The sequence below is a fragment of the Mus caroli genome, chromosome 13 (assembly GCF_900094665.2).
Source record: "Mus caroli chromosome 13, CAROLI_EIJ_v1.1, whole genome shotgun sequence".
Taxonomy (NCBI): domain Eukaryota; kingdom Metazoa; phylum Chordata; class Mammalia; order Rodentia; family Muridae; genus Mus; species Mus caroli.
Window position 1 is genome coordinate 6128463 of NC_034582.1, and position 15668 is coordinate 6144130.

General features: G+C 41.0%; 1 protein-coding gene across 6 annotated transcripts in view; it reads left to right on the forward strand.

Annotated features, from left to right (window-relative positions):
- The window catches only part of Dip2c (disco interacting protein 2 homolog C), a 385770-nt gene that overhangs the window by 282642 nt on the left and 87460 nt on the right, over positions 1-15668 (forward strand). For all 6 annotated transcript variants that reach the window (XM_029468568.1, XM_029468563.1, XM_029468565.1 and 3 more), the window contains 7 exons: positions 1942-2065; positions 2412-2521; positions 2690-2792; positions 5054-5118; positions 8867-8960; positions 9095-9214; positions 10359-10473. In XM_029468568.1, coding sequence (XP_029324428.1) covers positions 1942-2065; positions 2412-2521; positions 2690-2792; positions 5054-5118; positions 8867-8960; positions 9095-9214; positions 10359-10473 — 731 coding nt within the window. The remainder of the gene's footprint in view (positions 1-1941; positions 2066-2411; positions 2522-2689; positions 2793-5053; positions 5119-8866; positions 8961-9094; positions 9215-10358; positions 10474-15668) is intronic.

Sequence of the window (15668 nt, forward strand, 5' to 3'; positions counted from 1 at the left end):
GGGATGTGAATGACCTAGCAGAGTTTGTCTGAAACTAATATGTAGCCCCTGGGGAGATACTTTGTACCCTAGAAGGTGCAATTAGAGACAGCATTGAATGCAGATGGCAGTCTTGACATGTTGGTCTTTCTGTTACATGGCCTTTGCCCTTTTATACTTCATGTCTTTCTTCCTTCTCCTTTTCTTCCTCCTCCTCCCCCTCCCGCCTTTCCCCTTCCCCCTCCTCTGCTTCCCCCTCTTCTGCTGCCATTCTCCTCTCTCACCTCCCCCACTTCTCATGTTATTTCTATTTTAAAAAATTCTCTCAGTACTGGGGATTGAGCTTACATGCTCACCAAATGATCTTTCATCTTAATTATGTTTTTAGCTTTTTAGGGGTCTATTTATATATACAAATTTGTTGTTTGGAGGTAATAAGTCTCTGTCTCTCTCTCTCTCTCACATACACACACACACACACACACACACACACACACACACACACTTGCACACATGTCTACATACTCAGAGTATAGGGAAGGGTGGACTCCTGGCTTTAGGTCCCAGATCAGAGTGTCATAACTTTTATCTCAGTATGCCACAGCAGTCCCTCCCTACTGGGAAACAGCTGTGGTGTATGCCTGACTCAACAAGGCATTCATAAGCTTGAGAAGCAGCCCAGTTTCTGCTGCTAAAAACCTACCTCTCCTACCTGCCTGCCTTACCTCCTCAGAGGAGTAGTATTTGATCTTGACTTTACTTAAAAACAGTATTGCAACAATAAATACTGTTGCAAATAAATACATCTGCAAAATGGGGACTGACCCCATCTAGTGAGGGCCATACCACCTCTCCCATTGCAGGGTTGTTTAAATTATGCAATTGGCTTGTTGGCTATTACCCTGAAACAATCCATATAAGGAGACTATAGCTTTTAAATCTACACTTGGAAAAGCATTATCTAAACACTTAGCAAACAACAGCTTTGAAATGTTAATGCTGATGAATACCTAGGTGACAGAACTTTGCCTTACCCAGTGATTTCCTGGGACAGACAGGTGGGAGATTCAACAAGCTAGTCATCCTGAAGGTTGTTCATAGAGTCAATGTGTGAGCTGGGTGTAGCCTGGACTCTTCTACACAATGATATGTTCTTAGTTCCACAAGTGCTGGGTACTCGGAGATTCTGATTTTACTTTTCAGTTCATCAGCATAGTGGAGGAGCTGAGGGGAGTAAAGTTGAATCTAGGTGTCTTGACTGCTTGTCTTGTTTTCATGAGAAGCAGGCTGAATACAGGGCAATAAAGCTAAACAGGGAGACAGCTCCTGAGGCTGTTGCAGACAAGGACAGCCCCATCTGTGACATCTGCTGAAAGGTGACATTCATTCCTGGCAGCTTGGTGTTTTCCTAGACTTTCTGTCCCTAGAGTTATCAGCCTGTAACCACAGCACATTTTAGTATGTGTTGGTTACTCCATTGATTCGTGATGTATGCCAGATGGGAAAGGTGATCCTGGTTGTCATTACTCTGAGTAAACATCCCTCTTGGTTCTGTACCCTATCAGGTGCGACATCTCTCTAACTAGTCTGAAAGTGTGAAATCAGATTGTGAGGTATTCATATGATAGATAATTTCTCTCCACAATAATGAAATCTTAGGATCATTGTCTTTGTTTAAAAATTTTATATATTTTGGCCATTTTCCCTCCCCCCTCCCCCCTCCCCCCAATCCTCTCAACCTCCCACCCACCCAGCTTTTTAAATGTGTGAGCTCTTTCAGTCAGTCTGGCTGGCGCTCTCTCTCTCTCTCTCTCTCTCTCACACACACACACACACACACAGGGTTGTGGGAGAAGGGTCATGGAGAGGGCAGTTAATTTCCACATACCCAAGATGAGGCAGTGCTTTGGGTATGAGTAAAGTTTTGTCTTAGATTTTTAACTTTCCTTGGTCACCTTTCAGGATGCAGGGAGCCAACAGATAGGTTTCTTGCTTGGAAGCTGTGGAGTAACTGTTGCCTTGACTAGTGATGCCTGTCACAAAGGACTGCCAAAAAGCCCAACAGGAGAGATCCCACAGTTCAAAGGTATGCCACAGAACCCCCAAGAACTTGCTTCCTATGTAGATCTTTCAGTTTACAGACTGGCCCTTCACTTGTGCAGGACTGTCCTATTGAGTCAGGACAGAATGTTTCTGATTTGTCATCATTTCTGATAATACAGATAACTCATAATCTATGGGGGTGACATGATATAGCTGCTGGTGTCTCGAACATTCTTAGTGGTACTGTCAATTTTACATATGGGAATGCCAGAGATTACATGTAGACTGAAGTGCTTGAAACCAAGCTGTGAAATAATGGATGAAGAAATTCTACAGACTCGTTTTAAGGGTCCTATTTACTTAAAAGAAATGTATGACTTATTTCCTAGGTTGGCCAAAGCTGCTATGGTTTGTCACAGAATCAAAACACCTCTCTAAACCTCCTCGGGATTGGTTTCCACACATCAAAGATGCAAATAATGACACAGCTTATATTGAGGTAAGTGGATGCCTTCCACAGAGGCTGGGAGTGTATTACTGAAAAAGATTGATTTCACCTCATTATACTAGTTGCAGTGTGGCTAGAACTCACACTGTCTCAATAACTAGAAGCTATTGAGAAATTTATTTATCAAAACCCCTTTCCATATTTTCTGTCTCGTTTCAGTATAAGACGTGTAAAGATGGAAGTGTTCTTGGTGTGACCGTGACGAGGATAGCGCTGCTGACACACTGTCAGGCACTTACACAGGCCTGCGGCTATACAGAAGGTGTGCATGGCCCTGAGACTCCTTGGAACTCGGTTTTTGGAGATGCCCCATTGACCAGGGATGCTTGATGGCAAACCGGCCTCTGTGTGGTTCCTACTGGGACCTATCAAAGTAGCATTCTGTTTGTGCCCATTGCCATCCATCAGTGTGTGACCTTACTAAGCAGTGGTTAGTGCTTCAGCTTGAACTGGTGAAATGTAGGCACAGGGACTGCAGCTGGAAGTCCACGGTGAGAATGTTGGCAGTGGGGTTCCACCATCCTTCCATTTAACTAGCTCTTACTGTGTCCTCATGTGACACTTTTCATTGTGCACCCTAGAGCCCTGCCCATGGCCTCATTTAATATTTATCACATCCTTGAAGGCTCAGTTCCAGAAGAGGTGTTAGCACTTTACCACACAGATCTGGAAATGGGTGACTCATCTCACAGTTGGCACACGTGCTACTCCCCACCTGCGCATGGCTCTGCCTTTAGAAGCTCTTTCTCTTAAATGCCATGTTGTAGCCCACTCTTCACTATTGAATAAGAAATTCTGAGAATAGGGTTTTCAAGATTTATTGGAGGTCTGTTGTTTTTTCTGGTGTGTTTTCTCCAATTATGAGAAGTGTAGAGGTAGAGTGGGTGGCAGTAACCGTGGTAATGGGTTTGAGTGGACACAGAGTAGGAAAAGCCAAAGCAATCCCCAACTGCCTGTATGGGGCTGGCATATCCACAGTTCACAAATCTACACCAACAGCAGTTTCTGGGACCTGAAGAAGCCAATAGTCCCTAGCTCTACTTCTGAGTGAGCTTCCTGTTCCCTGCTGTCCATGTTCAAGGCTCTCCTCATCCTCTCCCTTTTTCCTAGACATGCTCTATTACTGATTGTGCCATCTAACATTTGGAGAAACATGGCCTCTAAACACCACTGTTATTTTGTTAGGACAGTGACTTGTGTGTCCTGACCTGCATGCTTTGAAGATCCAGGGCTGTCACCTTTTAGGTATCAGAAGCAAATATAAATACATATATGAATATAAAATAATTTCTTTAAATTACTTTATAAAAAGGAATCTAGAATATTTTCTTTGGATATCTATATTTTGAATTAGTCTCCCTGCTCCACCTCCATTTTATTCTCTGGTAGGAGAACAGGAAATAGAATGCTTAAACCTTTGGTAAATATTGACAGACAGAATGAAGAGACCATAAGACCTAGCACTGATAAATTCCTAGGACACTGAGAAGTGGCCAGGAGCCTGTGTATAGGTGACTGAAATGCCCATTGAATCGGTTTCATAAGAGCAAGGTCAAATGAAGGTCAAATCCTCAGTTCTGGGGCATCTAGCATCACCGATTTGGTCTTAGAAAATAATAATTATTATTTTTTAAAATATTTATTTATTTATTATATGTAAGTACACTGTAGCTGCCTCTCAGACACTCCAGAAGACGGCATCAGAATTTGTTACAGATGGTTGTGAGCCACCATGTGGCTGCTGGGATTTGAACTCAGGACCTTTTTGGAAGAGCAGTCGACACTCTTAACCATTGAACCATCTCACCAGCCCCGGAAATTATTATTTTTGACAACATATTTTCAGAGCTTTTCCCTCTGCTCTTTCTGTTCCTTTGGAATGTCCATCCCTATACTGCTTCACTATTATACCATCCCTGTGCAGCTATGTCTTACCTTCTTTATTATTCCACCCCCACCACCCTACAGAGCTCTCTTATGACAAAACAGGTCTGTGCACTGCCAATAATTCTCCCTCCATGCTTCCCTGTTAGCAGAACAAGGTCTCAGAGGAGAAATTATAAGAGAATCTCAGGAAAGCAGGAAATAAACAGGAAGGTAATATTGTGTTGGGTGGGAGTGTTGTTAAGTGACAGTGTTCTGGAAGTCTTTACTATATGCCCAAGCTAGCTTTGAGTTAGTTGTGTGGTCCAGCCTTGGCTTCAAAGTTGTGATTATCCTCTCTCAGCCTCCCAAGGTCTGGATTCACAGGCCTGTCTGATATGGTCAGATATTTTTTAGTGGTGATATGTGGGCAGTTGTTGATGTCCACTTACATGCCCAAACATTATCCTGGAAATACTCTCCAGCCTGGCTAGTGCTTCTTAGTGTTCTGTAAGTTGACTGTAGGGTTCTGTGAAGACAGAGTAGTATGGTATTCTTCTAAGATTCAGGATGACCCCTCAGGTAGTGGGTTTTTCTTGGTGTACCACTCAGGCTGCTTGATCATGTCAAGTAAAACTTGTAATTGTTTCTCTTATACAGCTGAAACCATTGTGAATGTTCTAGACTTCAAGAAGGATGTGGGGCTCTGGCATGGCATATTGACAGTAAGTAAACTCCCTTTATGCCTCATTCATCTTTTATGCAAGTGTGTCCAACTTCTGGGAAGGGCCTTCCTACAGTATAAACACATCTTGTGTTAGCAGTCATATTGTCCAGCTTATTGCAAAAGTTCAATAAAGACAGCTGGTCTCAGAAAAACTGTTTTGAATCTTGACCATATATTCAGCTATAATGATAGCCCTTTTAAGGTCCATACATATCCCCCGCTTTGGACTCTGCAGGTTCCCTGCCGGTGTTACAGGTGCCACACCCACCAACATAGCTTTTCCATTCACATAGACTCTTACTATTTCCTAAGAGTCAGGAAGTTTGCTATTAGATTATTGTCAAGGGAGAAAGGGTTTTAGACTTTTCCTTTAAATGAAAATTTAGTATGCATTATGGAGAAATGTTTGGCTCATTATCAATGCCACTTGAAAAGTGATTGCTGAGCTGACCGTGGATACTTTAGTGGAAAGATGACCTTAGATTTTGAAGGTGGTATTGGCACTTAAAAAAGAAAAACAAACAAACAAAAAAATGCCTGCTTGGAATTCCCCATCTATTTCATGCAGTGTGGTTTTGTTTGTTTCTTAGTACTTTCTTAGGCTTTTAGACTTAAACATTTATTTTCTAAAGTAGAAAACCCAAATAATTTTTACATAATTGTTGGGAATATAAATATTACAGTTTGCTATTTGTTGACAAGCCAGATCTATTTATATGATCCATGGACATGTAAGTTCCCTGTAGATAGTCTGCTTATGGCTCCAACCCCTGCTGGCCTCTGTGCTCCAATAAGGCCTACTTCCAACATCTGAATGCTTTTATATGTGGAGATAGAGAAAACCGATTTGAAATGTTTGCACGCTGGCGTGTGCTAGTACAGAGGAGTAACACAAGCTCAGGGTTAGAGAATTAAGAAACCTGCACTCAAAGCTCTGTCCCCCTTTGTAGCCTTGATTCTAGTGAGTATCATGTTCACGTGACCAAGACACTCTTTTCAGCCCTGGAAATTAAATGCAGGACTTTCTGAATATTAGGCACATGCTGCCATTGACATATAGACTGGCTATTTTGTGTGTTATTTTGAAATGGAGTCTTAATAAGTTATCTAGATTGGCTTTGATCTTGGGATCATTCTGCCTCAACCTTCCAAGTAGCTAGGAGACCTGGAAAAGTTCATGCATTGATAGAATCAAATGGGAATGTGTCTTAACTGTTGTGCTTAGCCTAAGAATGATGTGACTTGGTATTGAGTCTGCCTGCACTTGTGATACATGTAGTTCTGTTGTCACATCCTTGAGAACAAAAATGGTTACTATTAGAGTTAGTATCTCTAGTAGCATATGCCATGGTTTTGATAATGCAGTGTCTTTTGTGTCCCTGCTTTATTCAGCCATCTCTGAGAGTGTCACCAGTTCTGCTCACATAGCTCTCTTGGTGACAACATGCTCTAATCCTGATGTTCTGCATTCCTGTCTGCAGTACCTGACAGTTTTTTAGTTCCTTGTGTTGACTTCTAAAGCCAGATGATTAAACACATTGTAGCATACACTTTGTCTCATCCTGGAGATGCGTAAGCTCTTTCACCCTAGCACTCAGTGGGAAGAAGACCCCCAGGAGCAGCTGGGTTTGCATAGGTTCTGTAGAAACTATTCCTGGTGGGGGATGTACATTGGTCCTTCCATTTTCATTTGGAGCTTCTCCCTTTGAAGCAGTGATTCCCAGTGCACAAATTCCAACCCTGAAAGCACTGGCTAGATGTCTACAGTGTGTCCTGGGGCTATGCAGGAGATCTGAGATATCTGCAAACCACCTGAGTCTTAATCATAACCTATGTCAGATTTTATCATCCACTTTAAGGAATTGTCTGAAGAGTCATAATCTACACTGGCAAGATTGGAAGGAAGACTGTGATCCTGGTACCTTTCCAGAGTTGTATGCCTTACAGTCTATAAATTAGCAAATTCAGTTTTGGAGACAACCATTATACTCTTCTTTGAAAAGCAATCGGACTTGTAGAATGAAAGAGTACAGAATGTTATATATTTGTTTGTAATTAACAATCACATGTTGCAGTAGTCTCGTGTGACCTTTCAGTACATGTAACATGTGATAAGATAGAAGCAGAGTAGTTGCCATGGCTCCTGCATCCTGGCTATTCAGAACCATTCAGAATTTCACTGGTAGCTACTCCGAAGCTATCAGTCTTGTCCACCTTTTTATCCTATTGCAATATAGAAATTGAGAAGTTATCACTTCTTGTTCATTTGGTGAAGATTAAGTATAGGATATTAGAGGTTAATCTTTCCATCTTGTGTGTATTTACCATCCATCCCTTCATCGCGTCTGCTCACACTTCAAGCATCTCATAACACTACTGCATTCACCTCTTCTTTGTAATCAATATTTTAGCTTCCACATATAAATCACACCATGCAGAATTTTGTCTTCCTATGTCTGTCTGATTAACATAATAGCATTGATTAACATAGTGTCCTCAAGTTATATCCATATTACAGTACATGGAAGGGTTTTATTCTTATGTCTTCAAAATATTCCACTGTGTATACATATCATGTTTCCTATCCATTCTTCCATTGATTTATATCATGGCTGTAATGAACTCATGAGTGGCTCATTACATGATATCATTCATGAAGTGCTATAATGAGCTCATGAGTGTGATGTGTCTTCAACATACTAATTTTAGTTCCTCTGTAAATGTACCCAGAAGTGATCCTGGTAGATTACATTGTAGTTTTCTAGTTATTGTTTGTTTTCAGGGTTTTGTGTGTTGCAATTTTCAAAACATTTTTCACTATGACTGTTCTCATGTGCATTCCCACCAAGTCTCTTTAAGAGTACCCCTTCTTCTGAGTATTTTTGTTTTTTTGGTAATAGCCATTCTGAGAGGGGTTATGATTCATTGTAGTTTTCAGTGATGAGCATTTTTTTTCATAAATATGTTAAAGATGTCTTATTGTCGTCTTCTTTTGGATATGTATGGTGTGTGTGTTATGCTCTATGCATGTGCCTGTGAATGTGTGGTATATGTACTTGTGAGTGTATTTATGCAGGTTCCTATGCACATGTGTATAGAAGCCAAAGGTAAATGTCTGATGCATCTATGTTTTTGAGACAGGGTCTTTACTCTCTGAAGCTGAAACTCAGTGATTGGATTAGACTGGCTGGCCAGGGAACTTCAGGCTTTTCCCTGTCTGTGCCTCCTCACTCCCCCACGTGCTGTTGTTAATGAGACTCATTGCATCATGTGCAGCTTTTTACATGGTTTTGGAGTATTAGAACTTCTGTTCTTATGCTTACCTGGCAGGATTTTACTGACTGAGCCATCTCCCCAACCCTGTGCATCAGCTTTTGAAAAATGCCTGTTGGGGGTTCTTTTTAATACAAGATTTTAACAAGAAGACTTGGACTTAAAATTGACTCTGTCAGGAGTAGTTGAGGAGCAGAGAGAATGTGTAAGCCTCCAAGAGGTCACTTTGTCTTAAAGGATTATAGCAGAGTATACCCTAATAAATAATATAGTCTAGCTTGAGTCAGCCATCTTCTTGTCCTCAAAAGCTCCTCTTGTGTTAGTCAACCTCAGTGCCTCCTTGAAGTGCTCGTGTTTATTTCTGCTGCCTGCTGAGCCTTGGCTTACATGTTTTCCCTGCATCAGAACAGCGAACCCCTCCTCCTGTTCCCTCACCTCTTTGCTTACCTCTTGTGTTCATCCGTTGGTTTCAGAGTGTCATGAACATGATGCACGTCATCAGCATCCCATACTCGCTGATGAAGGTAAACCCCCTCTCCTGGATCCAGAAGGTCTGCCAGTATAAAGGTTGGTCTCTCCTGGGCTGCTGGGGGATTTGGTGACAACATAATTCACCATTCCCTATGAATCACAATTACCTGTCTTTTTTAGCTACACACAGCCTGGCAGCGACACATGATAACTTCTATTTTCCTTTGTAGCAAAAGTGGCTTGTGTGAAATCAAGAGACATGCACTGGGCACTTGTAGCACACAGAGATCAGAGAGATGTCAACCTGTCCTCCCTGCGCATGTTAATAGTGGCTGATGGAGCAAATCCCTGTAAGTGAAGCATCAATTGTAGATTCTAAGATGGGCAAGGCTCAAAGCTCCTTGTTTTCCACTCGTCTTTCTTGTCACTTTAATGCTTTAATTTTCTAATCTGTATCTTGATTTAGACTACCTTAAAATAACAAAGCAGTGTTCTCCTTAAAGACCAGGGTGACAGTGGTTAAGGACAAGGTATTCACAGTCAGCAGGCCTGAGTCAAATACCCAGGTTCTATAGAGACAGTTCCTTTTTAAATTTTGTTTTCTCAACTCTGCAGTGGTAGTCAGATCCATAATGCTTGAGGATTAAATGGATGAATCCCCAAGTCTAGTTATTGGCATAGAATAAAAGCTCAGGAAGTACTGTTATATGGTCTACTGTAGTTGTATCATTTGATAGTAAATTAAGTTTTCATTTTTTAACACAACTTTGTTGTTAAATACTTTAAAGCTTAGATAAAATAAGCTAGCATTTTCATAAAATACCTTTTATATGTCCTGAAATAGCTTGGTTTTTTTTTATAGTAGTCTACAACATCAGAAGCACAAGTCAGAAGAGAATTGAATGAAAGACTGTTTCTGACCTCATCTGTAAACTCTGCTTAGCTATATTTGTAAACTAAAGCAGGATATTCTTTTCTGATGATTGTTGGGTGACAGTGAAGTAGAAACAGATAACTTAGTTTATAAATGATCCCTTCACTTTTCAAACAACTGCATAAACTATGAACCTAATTAATTACTTTTGATACACATCACCACAGATCAACTTGCATAAATTAAATTTGTATTTGAAAGTCATATTTCATAGGGTCTTAGTAATTAGTGCAAATTAGTTTAAGAGAAGTTTTCTTTGTATACATTTACACTGAAAGTTGTAGCGCAGGTTTCAGAGAGTTAATAAAGTCACTTCATCAGTCAGCAAAAATGTCTTACATGTAGAAGTTGTAGTTCTAAAATTCTCTTTCTAAAGGTTTGCAAATATTACCTTTCAATATAACATAAATAATAAATTGTAATAAATGTTTTGCTTTTCCATACTGCCTTATTCTGATTATGTCTGACTCCTAACTTCAAAATCATTTTGCTATTATGGAATAATTTTAAGTCAGTCACAGTGTTGCACTTGTCTGACCATTGTCCCTCTTTCCCTCCAGGGTCTATTTCTTCTTGTGATGCGTTTCTCAATGTCTTCCAGAGTAAAGGCCTTCGACAGGAGGTCATCTGTCCCTGTGCCAGCTCACCAGAGGCCCTCACTGTGGCAATCCGGAGGTACTGGGTCATGTCAGTTATACTGTGCAGCTGAAAGGGGTGAAGTCACACTAGTTCTTAGTGCAAGCACAAGAATCGGCTTCAGCTTAGGTGTGATAGTACACGCCTTTTATCTCAGCACTCAGAGATCAGAGGAAGGTGGATCTCATGAGTTCGAGACCAGCCTGGCCTAAAAAGTGAATTTCAGAATAGCCAGGGCTACAGTTAAACAGAGAAACCCTGTCTCAAAAAAAGAATAGGCCTCAAGTTTTCTGTAGTGAGTTTATTTCATCCTTATGAGTAAGAATGGATTATCTTGATTTATCTAGATTGGTTACTTCAAATATTCCTGGTTCTCTCCAGATGAATTCTTTCCTGAGTTGTTAGAATGCTATATAGGAAGAAATTGACTTGGCGCGATTTTCAGGTTTTAGCACTCAGTTTTCATTGGCTTGTATAAAAATTTTAATTTCAGAATGGATGGAGTGAAGTAAATATTCAACCATGACCCTGGATATGTGGTTTCATTTTCATCTCTACTTTCTGTCCCATGGTGGGGGGGGGGGGGCGGGGGTGTATGTTAAGGAACTTAGCCAGACGTAGAAGCACATACCTTTAATCATAGCACTATGAGTGGCAGAGGCAGCTGGATCTCTGTGTGTTCAAGTCCTATCTGGTCTATAGAGTGAATTTCAGGCAGCTAAACATTACATAATACGATCCTGTTGCAAAAATAAAATAAAATAAAAGCATGAAAGAGAAAAATGGAAAGGAGAGGGAAAAAAAACCCAACTTGGTTTTCTGAGCTGTTGAGCAGTATGGTGGCACATCGAGAGATCTGAGTGCCATGGAGACAAGCAGTCTCACAGCCTGGGGGTTGAGTATCCTGAGATGCTTTTGCTGGGAGCAACATTATTCACTGTTGATCATAAGTTACTCCAGCCTGCTTCAGAACAGCACAGTTCAGGGAGGGAAGTAGTTTTGGAGATGTAAAATTTATTCTACTGGAGTGAGAAAAGGCGAGCCCTGTAAATAGACATAAGGAAGGATTACCTGATCAGCATCATTGGTAATTGGCACTGGCTGTCAGTCACTCCGGCCTCTCAAGTTGCCAACACTAACATAAAGAAGTGTTGACAACATATCCATCTTTGAAACTTGTAACTTACTTTTCATTGCTCTTGGGCCCACCTCTAAGTGGGTTTCTATTGCAGGTAGTAGATGTATACTCCACGATGGGAAGAGGTTCAGAGTGTTCAGAAGTAGAAGCTGTGCTTACTTTTGTAGAAGAGACTGTACTGTGTTGTTCCAGCCCTAATTAAACTCAGCATGTCATATAAATGAAAGTGGCATGAAATTTGTTTAGAAGAAGCTCAGCTTGAGTGGGAAGGAGATGAGGGAGGAGCAGGAGGAGAAAAAACAACCAAAATACATTATACACATGTCTGAAATAATTGTCAAAGAATTTTAAAAATACATTATACACATGTCTGAAATTGTCAAAGAATTTTTAAAAATTAAAAATAGAGCTTCCTCAAAATCTTTTTTTTTAATTAGGTATTTATTTCATTTCTAATGCTATCCCAAAAGTCCCCCACACCCTCCAACACCCACTCCCCCACCCACCCACTCCCACTTCTTGGCGCTGGCGTTCCCCTGTACTGAGGCATTCCTCAAAGTCTTGACTGGACGAGTATGTTAGTTACTTCCCTTGTTGCTGTGATGAAACACTTGACAACAGCAGCGTAGGGAAGGAAGTGCTGATTTTGGCTTACAGACTGAGTGTACACTTCTTTGGGGCAGGGAAGGCATGATAAAAGGCTATGAGGCAACAGGTCACAGAGAGATGCTTGCTGACGCTCAGCCAGCTTTCTCCTCTCTTGTTCATTTTGGCAACCCAGCTCATCAGCTGGTGCCACTGCCATTTAGCATGTATCTTTTTTTCTCCTCACTTAAACTTTGCTACAAATACCCTTCCATGTAGCCCCAAGAGGTTTCTTCCCTAGGTAATTTCACTTCCAGTGAAGATGACAATGAAAATTAATCATTGCAAATAGTTTATTTAGGTAAGAAAACCTGTGATATTCTATATTTTGTTGTATTATTAACTAGAAACTGTGAAACTGAAAAATTCTAATCTTGAAAAACTAGAAATTATTTGTCATTACTTTAAATGGCTGATAAAGCATGATATTGGCAAGAGTCTCATCTCTATGCTTTAGAAGTAGTGTACCCCAGGTGCTCTCTAATAACCTAACACATGCTTGACCTTGAAACATGAAACACACTTGGCATTGTATAGTGCAGCAAGGTTATCCCGATTTTCCTCTTCCAAGATCACTTTAAAAATATGAGTTTGATTTGTGCTCCTAAGAGTATAGGTATCAGGAAGAAGGAGCATCAAGTTAGGTGGGGGTCAAGTGTCTAAAGTTTGAGCCCAGCCTTGCTGATGTTCAGCCACCACACAACCTTTACCAAAGTACTTGTTTCAGGGCCTTAGATTATTCCACTGATGTGTTAGAGAACTGGATAGAGGAATCTTTACATTGTCCTTTGAATATAAATGTTTAAGATTCGGTAGTGCTGTTAAATAGCAGAACAGTCACCAAATGTGGTCCACATGTATAGTACTGACTGTTTAATTTGTTCTTCATGAGAATGTGCTCTTGCTAATGAGGTTTCCATTGTGGGTCTTGGATCATCACCAGAAAAGGATCTTGGTTTAATTGTCTCAAAGGACACTTGGTTTTCATCACCATTTTAAAGTGGTATTAACTGAGCAGAAGAGGGAATATGTCACATGGTCATGGGGCTGATTTAGTTGTTGCTGCTCATTTGTTTTCTTGAAACATGGAATCTTGATGTGCTCAGCCTGGCTTTGAACTTGGATTCTATTTTATTCTGTGTTCTATTGCTGTGAAGAGACACCATGACTCTTACAAAATTAAGTATTTAATTGGGGACTTGCTTAGAGTTTCAGAGGTTTATTCCCTTTTCATCATGGCAGGGAGCATGGCGGCATATAGGCAGATATGGCACTGGGGCAGTAGCTGAGAGCTACATTCAGATCCGTGGGCAGTAGTCAGAGACACTAGATCTGGCAGGTGCTTTTTGAAACCTCAAAGCTACCCACTTCTGATAGACCTCCTCCCACAAGGTCATTCCTCCTAATCTTCAAATAGTGCCACTCCTTGATGGCAACTCTTTGTTGACCAAGCATTCAAACCTGTAAGCCTATGGGGAGGGGCTCATTCTTATTCGAATTACCACAGACCCTTCCTGTCTCATCCTCACAAGTACCAGGATTATAAACATTTGCTATGATGCCTGGTTACCTTGCCAGAATTTTTGCCAAATGATTTCACTGACAAAAACTCATGTAGATGTTTTTAAAGTTAATTTATTTACTTGACATTGCAATCACAGCTTCCCTTCCCTTCTAGCCTCCCAGTCCCTCCCTCTTACCTTCCCAGCCCCTCTCAGTTTACCTCCCTGCTCCCTCCTCTCTTTCTCCTCAGAGAATGGAAGGCCTCCCTTGTCAACCTGCCTTGACATATCAAATTACTGTTGTACTAGGGGCATCTTCTCCTTTGAGCCTAGACAAGGTAGCCCAGTTAAGGGAACTGGTCCATAGACCCAGAGCCAAACATTAGGTGTTAGCGTGGTGATTCTTGTAGAAGGTGGGGAAGAAGGATTGAAGGAGCCAGAGGGGTCAAGGACACCACAAGAAAACCTACAGAATCACGTGATCTGGGCCTACAGGGGCTCACAAAGACTGAACCACCAACAAAAGAGCACACATGGGACTAACCTGGGCGCCCTACACATATGTAAGTGATGTTCAGCTTGGACTTCATGTGGGAACCTTAACTGGAGCAGGGGCTGTCTCTGACTCTGTTGCCCACCTTTGGACCCCTTTTCCCTAACTAGACTTTTCTTTTTTCCTCCAGAAATTTAAAGATAATGGATCAAATGAGAAAGGTTTGTCATTTTATAAGTCAAAATATCTGTGTATAATCCTGAACTATTTCCAGTAAGAACATTTTATGAGCCTTAAGAATTCCATTTATACAGTTTTATATTCTTGTAGTCATTCAACCCTCACTATTTGACATCTCTGGCAGAAAACTAGCGTATGTTCTCTTGGACTCTATCTTTCTTACTTGTAGCTGTAGTTACTACAGTACTGCCTCGAACATGCCGTGTTTGAGTTTTTGTTAAGCAAGCTGATGTGACTATGATTGTCACCACAAGACTCTACAGGAGCTAGAAACTGTTTATATGATATCTGGGTTCTAAATACGAAGAAAATATCTAAAAGCACTGGAAAGTCATAAGGGGTTAAGGGGATGGCCTAGTAAAATGCTTAGTATATAAGCATATGAAGACTGAGTCCAATCCACACTACCTGTATTTTGAAAGGGGTGGGGGTGCTGGGTACAGCAATGGACACCTGTAGTTGTAGCACTGGGAAAGTAGAGACAAAAGAAGATCTCTGGGAGGGACTCATCAGTCAGCCAGTTCTAATAAATGGATAACCTCCAGGTTCAATTAGAGATCCTGTCAAAAAAAAAAAATGAAATGGAGAGTGATTTAGGAAGATACTCCATATTAACCCTTGACCTTCACATGTTCCTGTGTGAGCACATGCACAAACACACATGTACACACATATACACGAGAAGAAAACTATAACTCTAAGTGGGTTCTGGAACAAGCACATCTTCAGCTTATCCCCAAGGAGCTCATCACATGTAGCCTCTGGACAGAGTAGAAGGTGAGGCCAGATCCGATGCTCAGTGAGCACATGTGCCTATCAGCTGCTAAGTGCAGCGATTTTCTACAGCTTTACAACGTAAATTTCTTTCTTAGTTGTTGCAACTGATAGGAAATAACATACTTCTTGACAATTCAGTTCCTGCCTACAAACTGAGACTAAATTGCTGCCAAGTGTCCAAGTGATACAATCTCTAGAAATAAATTTATTTTCTTTTCTAACTTTTGACTGAGAAAAGAAAAACAACTGCTCACAGAGGATCTGACTGTGTCCTTCCTGAAGTTGTTTATACTTCTCTTCCCAGTATCAGGGTAGTCTCTGCCTTATGGTACCACCTTTCCTTTGCTAAGCAAAGAGGAGATTAACGTGCTGCTTCTCTGATGGTCTGACCTCTGCACCTCTCTGGAAGACAGTATTCCAGGGCCAGGGATACCTCAGG